At 39.9% G+C, this 16,832-nt stretch overlaps 1 protein-coding gene across 1 annotated transcript in view; it reads right to left on the reverse strand.

Annotated features, from left to right (window-relative positions):
• USH2A (usherin) overlaps positions 1-16,832 on the reverse strand; it is a 704,505-nt gene that overhangs the window by 75,825 nt on the left and 611,848 nt on the right. The window contains exon 60 of the mRNA XM_059145262.1: positions 15,234-15,588. Coding sequence (XP_059001245.1) covers positions 15,234-15,588 — 355 coding nt within the window. The remainder of the gene's footprint in view (positions 1-15,233; positions 15,589-16,832) is intronic.

Here is a 16,832-nt window from a genome sequence, read left to right on the forward strand (position 1 = left end):
ACTTCCACACTTGCAATCATTCTAGTACAGGAAGAGGCAAGGATTTTCTAAAACCCTTTTGCTCATGTTCATCTTAACTGCTCCCACATTTGGCGCAGGAGGCTTCCATGCTTTGGCAATCCTACGTGGTATGTAGCTACACCCAGTAGAGGGCGCTCTCCTCACGGAAAGAAAGGGACAGCATCCCTCTGGACAGAGCACTCTGCTTGGGGGCTCAAAAATGAAAATATTCAGTAGACCACACACACTAAAATAGTCATTTCCTTTCAGAAACATTCACTGCCGAAACAAATATTGACTTTTAAAATGATATATTGGGCTCTCAAAGGTACCCAGTTGAGTAATTTCTTTCAGATGATGCCAGCTGCAGACCCTTAATTTTCTTTTCTTTTTCTTTTTTTTAAAGATTTTATTTATTCATTTGACAGAGAGAGAGAGAGAGATCACAAGTAGGCAGAGAGGCAGGCAGGGAGAGAGAAGGGGCAGCAGTCTCCCTGCTGAGCAGAGAGCCCGATGTTGGACTCGATCCCAGAACCCTGGGATCATGACCTGAGCCGAAGGCAGAGGCTGAGCCACCCAGGCGCCCACAGACCCTTAATTTTCTGAGCAAGAATTACTAAGTTAGTCAAGAATTAGAAAGCAAAGAGCCTCAACACTACATGTTTTTAGATTTTTGAGGATGAGAGTTCAGCATTTCTTATTTGGAAACCGCTATCAGCTTCTATAGATCCTCAAATCACGCAATCTAATAACACTGCTACCTCTACCTTCTGATGTACAGTTTGCAATGAGACAGAACATTTTTGATAGGAACAGATGTCAGACATAGAGAAACATATAATCTTTGGCCACAATATGAAAATGAATCAGTTAATATGTTTAATATACATATCTTAATGGGAATTTAACTATGTTGATATTTTATAATCCCTCCCTAAATTCCTTCATATTTGCAAAAATGAGTATTTACAGGATCAAGTAAATTCACAGGCTTCTTATTTGCTGGGTTGCAGCTTGATGAGTAGAGAGGCTACGAAATGCCATCGCTTGTAAAAGGAGGCATCAAAATATCCTAATGAAACTAGTAATTGCTGGGAGTAATTGAAGACTATCTTTCTGCTTTAAGAAGGAAAGAAACTATGGAAATACAAATGAGAGAATTAACAAGGATATATTTTAGGAAGAAAATTTAGCAAAGTGAATCTTTAAAATTTAAATTTCCATTTAAATTATCTTGCTTCCAGATGAAACTCCAGATACATTTGAGAGGGAATTCCTCTAGATTTTTTCTGCAATTCCCCAGAGATTTTTTTTGGTGGTGGGGGGGTGGTCTCCTTTCATGCATCATTTTTTATTCTACTCCTTGTTAAGAATTTGTATTAGCCAATCTAACCATTCAATTTATCCTGCCTTTTTGGTAATGAATAAATAGCACATACTCCTAATTGGCCACCTGGGGTTCAAGGAGGGGAAATATAGAGTTGATGTCTGAACACCTTAATGTGCTGACAACATATTGACCACACTCTATCTCACAAGATTTAAAATCAGGCTTCCCTGCCCTATTTACCCCTCCCTACCTTTGCACCACTCCTTGACTGTCTGTGGGACTATAATAATTTTTTTAAAGTGATTTATTTCTAACAGATGTGATCATCCAGCCTCAGGGACCTGGATGTACACTGCCCCAACAACTTTAATTTCTGGATATAATAAGCACATATTCCGTGAATAAATAATTATTGTTCTTCTAAGGAATAAAAGATGCCAAGGATGAGGTATGATGACCAGGTTCTTCTGGGCATAAAGGACAAGTACTTGGATTTTTCTGAGGTGCTGACTATGCTCAACCTAAATGTGCTAATTATTGTATTTCTAGAATGTGGTAGGTCACAAAGGGAGAAAATCAGTCCTGGTTTAATGTGTGCAGCAATATGTAGGAAGCTAATTTTAGGTCTACATTAAGTTTCTTGTAAGTCAGAAGTTGCACATGTTGACATCAGAAAAGATGGCAGCATGGGTCCTGGGAGAGAACATGGCCTCTGAGATAACAGCAGAAGAGAGGTCCACCTGGCCGTTCCTCCAGCTCCCAAAGCAGGTCTTGTGGCATCTCAAGGGCAGCTGTTGGAGGTGCGCGTTTAGGGTCAGTGCTCTGTGTTTGGCTGCTGAGGAGGTGGCCCCAGGCAGTGCCACAAAGCCAATGATGAGGTCACTGGTCTACCTGATGAGGTTTGAGTTGTGACCCAGCACTTGAGGCACCACCCGAACACTGGACTTTAGGTAATATTTTAAGTGAGTGTCATTTCCCAAGTTGAGCTTTGGAGAAGTCTCCTCTAATTTTTGCAACCAAGAGTTTGCCTTTCCTTCTCCCTCTCCAGCTTCTGGACTCTTGGGCCAGCTGCCTTAAGACCGCACTCTGTGGCTAAGATGACTTGGTAAGTAGCATGTGATCTGGGGAAGACTTGTTAGGGAATGAGTAAATGAAAAAATGGAGAAAAATATTTTTCTTAAAAAATAATTCTGTCTCTTCAGACAGGACCCTGTGAACACGTCGGCACAATGACACCTTGACAGACTGATTCTCTCTCCGTCCACCAGTTTCAGATCATCATAATCAGCATTTCCTGAGTTATCTACTCTGTTCCTGCTGCTCTGTGTGGTGCTGTATCTGATGGAGGCGTGGCTGGGCTTAGTCTCTCCAAGGTCATGGTAGGATGGTGCCAAGCCACCTCCAGTTCGTGTTTGCCTGCCCCCAGACCTATGCTCCTGAACACCTCACTCCACAGCTTTGCTAGGCCTCTGATGAGATTATTTTGAATGAAGCTGCTTTAATGTCACCCCAATAAATGGAGACAGACTAGAAGAATGTCCCCTTCTCTACCTCCCAACAAAGAGACTCACCATCAGATGTTTAAAGCCAGGCTTCTTCCCTGAGAAAATGTCTGCTCCACTTCCCTCCTTCTGTTCCAATTCTACCCACGACTGAAGACACAGACCTCTCCCAGGTCTTTCCTGAAATTTTCCATCCAAGTGACACTTTAATTCTCTGAATCTTTCATAAGTTATGTCCTAAATTTATATTAGACAGTTAGTCCTACCATGCTATGTGATTTCTTTCATGTGGTTTCTATCATTTGTGGGTTTCATGGATCTTTAGCTTTTCTAAAAAATATCTTGTTTCCTTGAGGTGGATCATTCAAGAAGCAGCAAGAAGAAGAAGAAAGAACAGACTTTAGAAGCAGAGAGACCTGAAAGGGAATCACAGCTTTGCAATGAGCTGTGTGACTGTGGTCAAGTAACTCAACTTCTCTACATTTCTGTTTTCTCACTAATGACCTGTAGATAATCATACTCTACTAAGGACTTATTAAGATGAAATGAGGTGGTATGTGCAATGTGGCTGCAATGTGCTTTCTGGAGAAAATTCTCGCAAATAACAGCTGAGAGATTGGAATCGGGACATATAAATGATTATGCCTCAATGTGATTTATCTGTGAACATAGAGATCTCCTCTTAGGATCAATATATATGGCATTCTCAAGAAACCAGAAAAAAATCCTAGAATATGACTGTAGTTTGGGAACAAGAAATAATATGCAAGGTACTTCTTTCTCATTAGACATTTTATTAACGCATTATTCATTTATTCGTCATACAGATGTCTAAAAGTGGCATGGTTCTAGGTTCTGGGAATCAGGGAGCATAAGAAGCAAGATCCCTGCCCTCAGGGGGTTTAGATTCAAATTGGAGAGACACATAGTAAATAAGACAAAGGATCAAAAGTGTATATGTCTAGATAATGCTAAACATTAATGTGAAATGTAAAGCAGGGGAGAGGGACAGAAAGTGTGTGGGGCACAGGAGAGGAGTGAAATGATAGGTAGGCCAGGTAAGGCCTCCCCAAGAGTGACAGAAGTTGACTTTTCAATCCAGACCAGAAAGGAAGAAAGCCAGCGATGGGGATGCCTGGCGGAAGAGCTTTCCAGGCAGAAAATGCTCCAGTCAACAGATTACCTACCCTGGCCCTTTGTGCCATGAGGACATAACAACTGGTCCTCACTAATATTAATGTGTACATATAAAATAGGGTTTTTGTTTTGTTTTTCTTCCTGTTGTTTTCTTCTTTTTTACTTTAAAGGGCAAAATAGACCCTAGACTTTCTCTCTTAGGGGAAATACAGAAGGAAAAAAGTGCTGGAAAAAACAGGTAAGTTCCCCACAGGAATTAAAAGTAGCTTTCTTTCAAATTATCTATAGATATCTATACCTATATCTATACATCTAATTATGATAAACTTTTCTTCTGACTCTTCAACATCTTTGAAGGCCATGGTGTGATAGTAAAGCATAAATATTCTTATGATCCACATGGATATATTTTTTAAATGCTAGAGTATTTAAAATGCTAGAGTTTTTGATGGGTCCAAAAACATCTGAAGCTCTCTCAAATATTAATGGTCTTTACCATACGATGAACCTGAGTAAGTGTTGTCTTAGTCTTGTGCCCCAAATAGCGGGACTGGTTTCTTTGGTAATGCCGTACCAATTGTACGTTTCATATCACTCATCACCATTAAGGAAGACAGAATTACTTAAAAAGGTCAATTTCTATCATTTTCTCTGGAACCGGTTAGCTTTGTCCTCACCTGGGACAAGATGTGTACGTTGGCCCATTAGGACTTGCAAGACTTGTTTAGAGAACCCGGCTGCTGGGACACTCATGGGAATTAGAATAAAGCACCGGACAGGGCTTTTCTCCCTGGACAAGTTCCAGAGGGGACCGTGCTCTTGACATTACAGAGATAAAGAAGAGTTTTCAAGACACTTTCTATTTCCATACGAGTTCTTTTGTATGCTGGGTTGCCTGCCATTATGTTTATGTAATTCTGACAGTGTTCTTAATGACACACTAACAGATTGTAAAACACGCTGCTGGCATTTACTTGTTTTTTATATTTTTAAAACAATGTCCTTCATGTAACAGTAGTTAAGCGCGGCAGAAGGACATCATTAGAGCCATGGTTAAACTGTAATTTACACCATTAGGAAGGCAGGAGCAATTTTTATTGCCTGGCAATTTTCTTGCTGAAATATTTGGACCATATGGCTCAATTTGTGTAATAACCTTAATTTCTGCACCCTTCAGGTTTGCCTCCGTCTCCTACGGAATGGTAAAATGCGGTTTAGCAGAAAAGGCAACTGTCTATACTTAGAGAGTTGAGATTAATAACATGTCACGTCCTGTTTTTGGTGAAGGAATTCGAACAGCAGCCAGATGGTATCTCTACAAATAACTGTCAGGGGTCTTGATCTAATCAATACAATGTATTAATACATCTCCCTTTGCTGTTTCTCCAGGGGACGGTGCACAACATCTGGAAAGAGTGGGGGGGCCCGCCAAGTAGAAAGCCGATTCTTTTCAGAATCAAACTGAGCCCAATTAATTTTTCATGTATCCTTGATAACTGTTTCATAATGAGCTATGCGTCTTGACGGATTTGGGGTTGGCAGAGCAGGCTGCCCCTGGTTTCTATCCCCATTCAGTCCACTTATAGAAACCAACCCATTAATCAAGCTATCTGGCATAAAACCTGAATCTCAGCTCAGCAAGAGATCAATAACCATCCTAAAAAAAACACAGAACCAGCCACTAATGGGCACAGGTATCCAGCCATGACACTAGTAATTGCTTTAGCAAAAATAAAACTCTGTATCATAATCACCCAATAGGAACTTATATGATAAAATTCATTACTTGTGCCTTGTCAAAAAGTAACATTTACATCCGTTAAAAATATACTGTAATTTTACTATCTAGATATGGCCATTATCTTTCAGAGGTAGACAACGCACCTTTTTGAATGGATTAAAACTCCCTGATTTTGTAATGTGAATATTGAATAATCCAAGTATCACGTAAAATGTTTAAAAATGAGTTATTACACTTATTTTAAATTCAGAGTACCTGAGGGGCTCCTTAATACAATCTTTAGCCCAACTGCATATGACACACGGAGAGCTTGCTGGGCTACGGACTCTGATGTGATGTCAAATTGGTCAGATTTCTACACTCTTTGGCTTAATGGCAAGATTTACAATTCAAATCATAAATTCTTCTCACTTTCCCAGTGGCTTTATCTCAAACCCTTACTGTTTTACCAAATTCAAACCAGTCATTTCACTTCTCAGTTTGCAAATCTCTTTTGGCTCGGCAGGGATTTCTGTGCTCTGATTCCTTCTGAAATAAGAGACCCAGTGACTTTGTCTACGGAGAGGAATTCAGGGCAGAGAAGGAGAGATGGAGGAAACCCAGGACACATATTCTGAATTTATGGCCTGTTTGGTAAAACGTTCCTTCGTGGCTCTTACACAACAGGTGGAAACCTGTTTTGCCCTTATGAGAATCAGATTTTGATTAGAAAAAAAGTCCGGGGAAGGGCTGCTGTTAAGACACTCTTTCACTGGCTGATCATCTGATCAAACCCTGCCAAGATGATAGAAAGTTCTAAGGAATCATCCAGGAACTTGAAGGTGATGTCACATTCATCTCCTCTGACAGCAGGACCAAGAATCATGATGCCGTGTTTGTTCAGTCAGGGGTCTGTGGTTCGGCAGGAGGAGCGCTGGGTTTGGAATCAGGGGTATGAGCAAGGGTCCTCCTGGGTTCTTGGAAGTATTTACAAGTAAAAACGCCTAAGCCTGACCAAATAATTGCTAATTATATCATAATTTGTCTCTTTCCTTATTTGCTTCAAGAACACCATGAGTCACAGGGAGAAGAGAGTATTTCCTCTTTCTTTGTATCTGTAGTAGCTTCTGGGGACAATAGGTTCTCAAAAGAGAATTATGTGAATACCTGATTCATGGAAGGGTCCCACGATATTTCTTGGGTCTTGATCGCCACATTGGATTTTATGTGTCTTGGTCCTCATTTGCAAATAACTCATAATTTCCATACATGCATGAGATTTCAGAGAAGCAAGTAGCACAGATTTTCAATTTTCATTTTGTTTGCTGATGCCCAGTGTGGATAAACACAAAACACCCTGATAATGGTGTGTTTATAGTGGAGTTGCATAACATCGAGCAAGCGAACTATTCAAACAAATAAATTACGTGACTAAATAAAGTCTGAAAGTTGGGATCCACACTACGTGGCATTCATAATTTTCAACTTTATCAAAATATTTAATTGATTATCAAATGCCATTATCAAAATATTTAATTTATTATAAACCTAAGCCCTCTGTGGCAAAGACAGAAGATAGTTGCTGTTCTGGGGCCTCCTGGGTCATAGACATGATCAACAATGCCAGCAGTTCGAGCTTAGTTAACACCCGGCTACGGCACTAACAAGATGTTTCACCTTAAAAATTATATCGAGATAAAAAGATTCATTTGCAAACCCATCACATATGTATTCACAGGTGGTGGGTGTGGGTCATTGCATTTGGATTAAAAAGCAAATGTCTCTCTCTACATGAGAGGTCACTAGCTGGTATAAGGCAAAATCTTTTCACTGTTCGGCATAATTAAAATATTCCAACAGTGGTTTCAGTAATTTAAAAATCACAGTATTGTTGTAATATTTTTCTAGGCTTCAGGAGCTCACAATTGTTTGGCCCAATCAAATCTGGGAACACTAGAGAAGTTATCACCCATCAAGGTAATTACTTTCAAGTTGAAATAATTACTCTATCAATGTTAATGGTCTTTCAACTTCAATAAAGCACTCACCTGCCGATAATCACAGCTAACCTCTTGCTCTAATGCAATTCCCTCTCTATTTAGTAGGTTATATTACAGCCGTTACAGTGGTCACTTGTCCTGAACAGCTGCTGAATTTCACTTTGATCGGCTGTGAACCATAAAAAAATTGGTCATCTGTGTATGATTTCCCCCTCACCCATAAGCCCTTGCAGAGCTCAGGATATGATCTCTTGGCTGTAATAGGGTACTTCGGGGGCAGCCATCTTGTCTCAGGTAGTGGCTACTTTCCACTTGTGACAAGAGCACAGTAGTTCAATTAACTTCTGCCCTTCACTGCCATTTACAGCTTGCTGTCTCTGCTAACTGGCATATAGCCTGAATTTATGGTCCGGGCCTGTTACCGTGTGGACAAGTTCGTTTTATTTTCATATATGTATTTAACAAGGGTCTGTGGCATTCTTAGTTGCCTTTACAATTCAGTTAAAGACAAAACAACAACATACTGGAATGAAAGGGCAAGTAGCTTCCTCACCAACCGCCCCTCATATACTGATAGCCCACCCTCTGGCACAGGTAAAGCGGGCTGATGTTAATTTGTAGAATCTGTGTGCCTTGTGAAGTGTGTATGTGTGTGTGTGTGTGTCTATCTGTCTGTGTGTTATCAAGAGACCTCATGTTTTGCTGATAGGATCTCGGATGAGCAGGGTCCACTGAGCATCACGGTGGGTAAACAGAACTGCATCTAGAGAGGTAACGGCCTGATGAGGACTCTTAAAGGGGAAAGACTGAGATGTTATGGCAGAAGAGGAAATGGGTCAGTGCTAAACCTTAGGGACACAAAAAACATGATCCTGCTCCAGCTAACTTAGAAAAGAAATAGAGCCCAATCCAATACTTGGGACATTACCTGGAAATGAAATGTGTGGTATTAAGAAGCACTTAAATTGGCAAGCTCTGAATTTTGTTGCAAGGCGAGGAATGCTTAAAATATATAAAACACAAGGTATTTCATTCATGACCAAACTAGTATTGTTGCTTTGTATGCAAATCAAAACTTTTTCTACTTTTTCTACTTTTGTTCATTTCCTCCAGCTTCTGTTAGTCCAAATAGGAGGACTTCTGAAGTTTTACATCCTATTTACATTGCCATGTAGAGTTTCTAAAGTACTTTGTGTATGCCTTAATTTACTTAGCGCTTGCAATAGCCTTGTGAGTTAAGTAACATTTATTTCAGATTTGACGATTAAAGAGGAGGACGGATCTATTTCGCGTGTAAGAACATGATCATGATTTGAGGAGGAACAACTTTTGTGAAGAACCTAACATGGTCTGCAAGCAGAAGGATTCAAGAAATACTTTAGAAGTAGAATCAGTCGGATTTCGTGAAAACTGGATATGGAACTGAGGAAAGGGAAGGACTCAAAGATTATCTGGCTTGAGTAGCCAGAAAGATGATGGATCCTTTTAGTTATGGAACAGGAGGTATTAGGGAATAATAAGTAAAACTTAGAGAAAACCAGTGATAAGTAACTACTGGAACTGCCAGACAGACCTCTGCAGAACTTCCAGAAAGAATCAACCTCATACCTTCCAGCCAACCTTCCTCTGAAGATCTATATAAGACAACTTAGATAAGAGAAGATCCAGGTTCTTGAAGAGAATTTGGTAGAGAAACTTGGCCAGGTTATTCCCCTACTACTTGGGGAGAAGAAATGCGGATACAGCATGCCCCTCTCTCAAGACACAGGAGGGATATCCAAGAGAACAACTTGAAGGAATTGAGGGCATCTGCAAGAAAAGTGAGATAGACAATCTACTCTTTTCGTGAAGATTGTAACTGAGCTGAAGTGACTCGGGGTAATTCTGATGCAGCCACGAGTGTGAAGAAGCATCTTCTTAGATTCCTGTGTGATCCCAAGATTTGGGGATCATGGCTCAGCACAGAAGCTGCATCCTGCTTCTTATTCAACGAATTCTGAAGTTGTGAAGCTGGCTGGGTCTCTCTCAGCATGGAGGTAAAATACAGAAGATAGGGCTGAACAATCTGGTACTTCCCTTATTTTGTAGAATGAGTTTTCCCCAGGCTTGGAGGATGTCAAGAAAAGAATGAGTTTTTCAGTGTGATATGACCTAGTATCCGCTGACTGCTCAGGAGGTAAGACCGCAGATGTAAAAGAGGCTGTGGGGTGAAGCTCTGGGGGCAGTAATGGTGCCAGAAACTAGCCAGAGAGTGCGTTGCCTGCTTCAGGGAATGTGAAACACGGAGTTTCCCCATGCAGGATCTCCATATAACCTCACAGGAAGCACTGGCAGATGGAGAAGAACTAGATTCATGATTAAGGCTCTGCTCTTTTTTGTCCAGTTTTCTCTTTTCTCCCACAGTTCCTGGGGAACTAAAAAGGAGGGAAGAAAATAAACAAAATAAAAATATCCTTTCTTTTCTATGGTAGATTACTTAACACAAGTCAGGCTTTAGACTAGATTTTTTTTTTTTTTTTTTTTTTTTTTTTAACACTTGAAATGCATCCTGATTACCAGAACCGGGCTGGTACTTGTCACTGAATGTGGCTGGAAAACCATAGGACCTGTCCTGGAAATTAGTGATGATTGAGCAAGGGAGTCCTGGAGGAAGCTTGTTGGAATAAAGTGGTTTGAGAAAAACAAAGCTCTCTCTAAGAAGTACTTATATGAAGTTCAAGAAGACTTACGTGGTTTGTGTCTCCAGTAATACTGAGCGCAAAACGGATCCCTGATACAGATCTTTGATTGGTACCATCTTATTAGAAAAATGGGATAAAGGTAATGCAAGGCTAATGAATGAAAAGTTAATGTCAGACCCGACATCATTACAATACAACAACATGAATCGCACCAATAAGTGGTCATCGTTTTTGCGACACTTACCCTTCTCTATTTTGTAATCTTACATAAATAATGAGTAAAATAGGGGCACCTGGGTGGCTCAGTGGGTTAAGCCTCTGCCTTCGGCTCAGGTCATGATCCCAAGGTCCTGGGATCGAGCCTCACATCGGGCTCTCTGCTCAGCGGGGAGCCTGCTTCCTCCTCTCTCTCTGCCTGCCTCTCTGCCTACTTGTGATCTCTGTCTGTCAAATAAATAAATAAAATCTTTAAAAAAAATAAAAAGAATGAGTAACATAGTTACATTATAAAATGTGAAAATCTCAGCTAATAGAACTGATATAAAAAGTACAGTAATTGTTCTTATCACCAAATCTTTCTTCATTTTGGAAAGACAGTCACCACCAAAGGAGTCCTTATAGATATGTAGATCTCCTAGTGCATTTCTACTGTCTTATAAATAAGGGGAGAAAAGGCCAAGAGCCATCAAATTTTAAGAGCTAAAATTAATTAAGAACATACGTAAAGAGTAAAAATAGTTGACATTAATGTTAAACCCAAATAAAAATAGGATTAAAAACAAATGAATCACAAGGTACTCACAAACTCTCCACAATGTGGCAAGTCGGAAACATCCCATGTCCCTCCACATATCTACTTAGTGGTAAAGAGATCTGAGACAACCACAAGAGAAAATTTTGAATACGTCTTCCTTGACTTTGGGCAAGGGAGTTTGGCAACTAAAATCTAGGAAGTAGAGTTTGTAATTCTGGATTTTATTTCCAGATTGGAAGCCAACTTTTAGTGACCCATATAATTTGCTTACCCCCTCAGCACCGTATGCTTGATTCTACCCAGAAAGTGAAGTACCATCTATCTTTCAGGGTACTGGGCAAATGTATGATCTGGGCTTGATGTTTCATAGCCCTGTGGGATAAGCAGGGGTATACTGAGAGCACAGACTAACAGGTAAACCACCTTTGCCTTTAAATCCCAAGTTATTTCTGCCAGTGCGATGGCAGGTGCCAGTGAGAAAAAGCAAACAAATCTGAATGGTGGCAGCAGTATCGCCAACCTCGCCAGGAGTGTTCCCTGTAAATACCACCATGGAACTTTTGCATGCCAAGCAAGGCTAAATACAGTTTCTCTCCTGACACTGCACAATTCATCACAGAGCTAATTGGGAAGGGAATTTAAGGACTTCTACTTAAATCTTGTTTTCAGTAGTGGGGAGTACTGGTCTGAAGAGACCCTAGGAATCTAAATGTCTCTCTCTTCCCCTTAGAAGAACCTACTTGGGACCAAAGGGATGTGAAACTTTTCATGAGATTGGGAGAGAAGCTGGTGATACATTAAAACCCACACTCTTTGCATTTCTCCTCTCCTGCTGCCTCTACTGCTGCTGCTGCTGCTCCTGCCAACACATATGCTCTCCACCCCATGGAGGGCCCCCATTGCCATTTCTCCATCCATTGCCACCATCAAGAGGATTCATGCATCCATTGCACCTGTTTTATGTGGCTCTCCCAGCAACGTCCACCTGTCCATAAACAACTCTGGGGGGACGTTGGGACAAGCCAGTGATGGCACTACATCATGGGCAATTTATTGGTGGCCCCTCATGCAGAGCTAGGATACCAATAAACAAGAGACTCAATGAGACTATTTAGTGATACCTCTTGCAAGTCTGTGGATTAAACTGTAATCCTTCAATTGTGGGGATGGATCCTGTGCCTTGCCAATTAAAAATGTAGTTCTGTTGCTCTGGAGAATGCTAGCCAGAGTGGTCAGTGAAACAAAAGCTTGAAATATTTCGGACGGCAGGCACAGACAGGGAAGAAGACAGTAAAGATGTTTAACTAGTATAGGAATTAGAGAAAAACTAAGTAGAGCCAGGAAGACACTCAGAGCGATTTGAAAGGGAATCATTAGTACATGAGCAGCAGAAACCCAGAAGCAAAGAAACTTAGAAATCTGAAATGCCCAGAAGTAATAAAGTGTGCCTCAGACTTGATTACTCAACTTCCCCTTCAGTCTCTGCTCTGCCCAAGGGTCCAGTCTCGTGGTAGCCTTCAACAATACAGCTGACTGTAGTATTGAGTATTGGCATACTGAATATAGTGCTCAATGACCATTTGCCAAATTGGATTGAATTGTCAATAATCTGTTCTTGACCCTGAAGGTTCATTGCACTGGTTTAAAGAAGTCATGCTGTTCTGAACAGGAAGGGATGGGTTTAAGTGACAGGAGGAAGGATTTGGATAGGATTAAAAATAAAATTCTTCTCTGATGGTAAGGAATTGGAATTACATGGTAGAACCCCCTTCTTTAAATATCTTTATTTATTATTATTATTATTATTTTTAATGCTCAAACACGTTCTCTTGGGATGTAGGAATGTCTGAAGCTCAAAGACTATAGTTTATTTTTCTGATTCTTTCTTTCAAAGATGTCAGCCCATAAAGAGTCACAGTGGTGTCCTGCCCTGGAAATCTGGCTTGCTAATCACAATGTCTGAACACTGGTCCGACTGGTCTATGGGAGATGTCCTTGATTGCTTAACAAGCTCTAATTGGGCTTTTCCTAACGACCCTAATGAAATCTTTTCTCAGGATTCTCAGGGCCAGAGATCCAGATCGGGGGGGGGGGGGTTATTCTGTACACACACACACACACAGATGCAAACATTATAAAATAGGGTGGAAATAGTACTGTTTGCTGATCATTCTGGCTATCCTCTTTAGCATTGCGCAAGGATTACTCTTTGGAAAATGGAAGAGCATAGCAACACTGGGCTGCCAGGTAGGGGCTGTGTTGGGCCCACGGATAAAGGTGCTTAAAGATGCTTAAAGCTTGGAGCAATAGGCCTTCCTCTCTTTTAGTAACTTTTCAGAGGGATAAAAACAGAACCCGGCAGATTTAATACAAGACAGAGTTCATTGTATACTTTAAATCTTGTGTTGTGAGATGAAACTAGCTATGAAAGAATGATGTAGAGGGTATTCCATACGAGAATTCCAGTAGAATTGTTTTAGGAAATTAAATGTTTAGGCTCAGGCCTCTAAAAGCCATATTTTAAAATCAGAGGTTTAATTATTGCAATATTAGTGCCTTTAATAAAAATATATTTAAGTTAAAGCGTGTCATTCAGAAAGCTGTCAAGAGCTTTTTAGTATTTTACTTTAATTTTTAGGATGTTGCTTTCAGGTAGAAGTTTAGAACACGAAGTCCAACAATGTGGTAAGAAGTCATAGATTTCTCCATGGATCACATATCAACTAAAAAAGATCTGCACTTAAGAACACTGCTTCTAATGCTTATAGTAAAGGCTCTAGGAAGATGTAATGTGAAAGATAGTTAAATATAACATAAAAAATAAAGTATCAGTTCTGAATTCTAAATAAAATGAAGACAAATACTATCTCTTTAATTCACAGGCTGCTTATTTTTTAGTCATATGAAGAAAATTGAATATAAGGAGAGGGAGAAGATACTATACTTTAAACTATTCATTTATAACTGTTTCTTTCAGAGTTTTATTACAATATGTTTTCTCAGTATTATTTAGATATTTTGATAAAGCTGATACTCTATAAGATAACCTTCAGGTATATTTGGGTGCCTAGACTGGGAACACAGGAGCATGGTCTGCTTTTTGAAAAATGCTTTATTCTGTCTATTTTTAAGGTTTTGCCACATCTTAAAAATCGCATGTATTTAACTGCTAAGACCACAAGTTTCATCTTTTCCATGAAGACTCTTCAGTTTGAGAGTTTTCTGCTGACCTCTCAGAGCATTTTTTGACTAATTCTTGGTAGTTGATATTCTCTCTTATATTGTGGTTTACGGCTTGGTGGGTGGTGGGCAGAGTTTGGGACCTGAATCACCATGTGGTGGATATTATAGCCTATCATGCACTACTTCTCTGACTTTTTTCTCATGTTCAATTCTCATCTCTGCCGTATGATAAAAAAGAAAGCTCTCCGATAAAAGAACCATCCTATTTCCCTATTTCCCATAGAACATCAGCACATACCAGGTGGAAAGAAAGCTCTCAGAAGATGCTAGTGAACTCAATTAAATTATTTTATGGGCGAGATGATCAACCCAAGAAAATAAGTTATGGTGCATGTGATATCTATACCTATATCTATATCTATATCTGTATCTATATCTATATCTATATCTATATTTATATCATCCAGATAGATCTAGAAATTTTAACTTTTTTTCTCAAAGAGCCAATCATATCATATCTATCTATATCTATATCTGTTCTGAATCTGTATCTATATATGTGTCTGTACCAAATCTGTATCTGTATCTATATCCGTATCTGTCTAATTTTATCTATGTTTCATCCCCCTGAGAGATACAGAGACATATTTAGTATCCCCATTTAATGGATCACACAAAGAGAGGTTCGCTTATTTGCTTGAGGTAATACAAATTAATCGTGGCCTGGAAACTGGTCTCCAATGTCCCTTATACTCAGTTCCATATCTTCCCTGTGACTACACTGCTCTTTTTCACATGTGAAAGATTTTAGTGTATTTAAGTTCTAACTGAAAAAAAAAAAAAAAGATAAGCTGGATAAAGAATAAATTTCAACATATTAACCAGATACTTTAAGCATCTGTTACTCTCTTTTCCTAAGTTCTTACCGTCACGGTGAAAGCATGCACAGTAGAGACGTTCAATGTTGGATCATCGGGTCTTTCTTGGTAGACCACATGGTATTGGGAGATTATGCCGTTGGGAGAGTCTGGCTTCGTCCAGTTCAGCAGAACCGAATGAGCACTGGTGGCTTGTGCCCAAGGTGCTGGCAGATACTGAGGTGGGGCTTCCAGGGTCCGTGCTGATGACCACAGACTCTCCACTGACCCCCTGGAGTTGTGGGCTCTGACTCGGTATTCGTAGAGCGTGAAAGGCATCAGAGTATCCGAAGCATCGGTGAATTCAAGGGCTCCTTCTGTCCAGACAAACAAAAGGGACTCGTCTTCAATGCCAGCAGGACGTCTGAAAGGAGACCAGGAAGGCAATCAGGGACAGCTGTACACTTCAAAGGAAGGTTTGCACATAGAGGAAGAAATTGCTTTTCAGAAGAATTTATCCATTCAACTGCTCCTTTCCGGTGTCATAATGAAGACCAGAAGGAAGAGGGCACAAGAAACCTGAGTCAATATCATTTTTTAAGAGCGTTTTTTAAAATACATATTTGGCTAATCATAAAGAATGTATATATTTCCTAGAAAACATGGAAAACACAGAAGAAATAAAGACATTCAAACTGTGCAGCACCATCCATAATTACATTTTATTGTATTGCCTTAGAAATTTTTCCTTAAAAACACCTGCCTATGTCGTATATAGAAACACATACATTATTTAGAAACTTAAAAAAATCAGAAGCATAGATGTAAGCACTATTAAGACATTTAAAAAATATTTCTGGGGGCACCTGGGTGGCTCAGTGGGTTAAAGCTTCTGCCTTTGGCTCAGGTCATGATCCCAGGGTCCTGGGATCGAGCCTCACATCGGGCTCTCTGCTCAGCGGGGAGCCTGCTTCCTTCTCCCTCTCCGCCTGCCTCTCTGCCTACTTGTGATCTCTGTCTGTCAAATAAATAAATAGATTAAAAAAATATTTCTGGATCTTTGTATGTTTATATGTATGTGAAGTGTATGCATGTGCACATGAATTATATTGCACAATTTTATTTTTTGCACATCTGGAAATCACACTATATAGAATTACTGGAAGTTGACATTATTGGGAATTCGTACCCTTCTGTAGTAGCTGGACTGCAGTAAGTATTCCGATTGTTTCATCTCCCTGTACCCACGTCTATTGCTAATGTCTCCTAAACTCACTCTGAACTTGGCCGTATGACTCTCATTGGTCAACATGACACTAGCACACATGACGAATGCAGAGACCTGAAAAGTGTTTACACATTGAGGGAGACCCTCTTACTGCTCCTAGAACAACAAGGTCTTTGTGTGAAAAAAACCCTGGCTAGCATCGTGAAGGAAGAAGAATGATGAAGAGAAGCCCACGGTTCTAATTCTTTTACCTTGCACAATGTTATTTTGCATCTGCTTCTAGGATACTTTCTGAAAGGTGTTTTCTTTTTTTAAAAATATTCTTTTCTTTTCTTTTCTTTTCTTTTTTTTTTTCCTTTTTCTTTCTTCCTTTTTGAACCTCTTTTTATCCCCTTTCTCCCCACTCACGATTTTGGATCTCTTCTAATTTGGTTAAAGCA

The sequence above is a fragment of the Mustela lutreola genome, chromosome 14, assembly GCF_030435805.1.
Source record: "Mustela lutreola isolate mMusLut2 chromosome 14, mMusLut2.pri, whole genome shotgun sequence".
NCBI lineage: Eukaryota > Metazoa > Chordata > Mammalia > Carnivora > Mustelidae > Mustela > Mustela lutreola.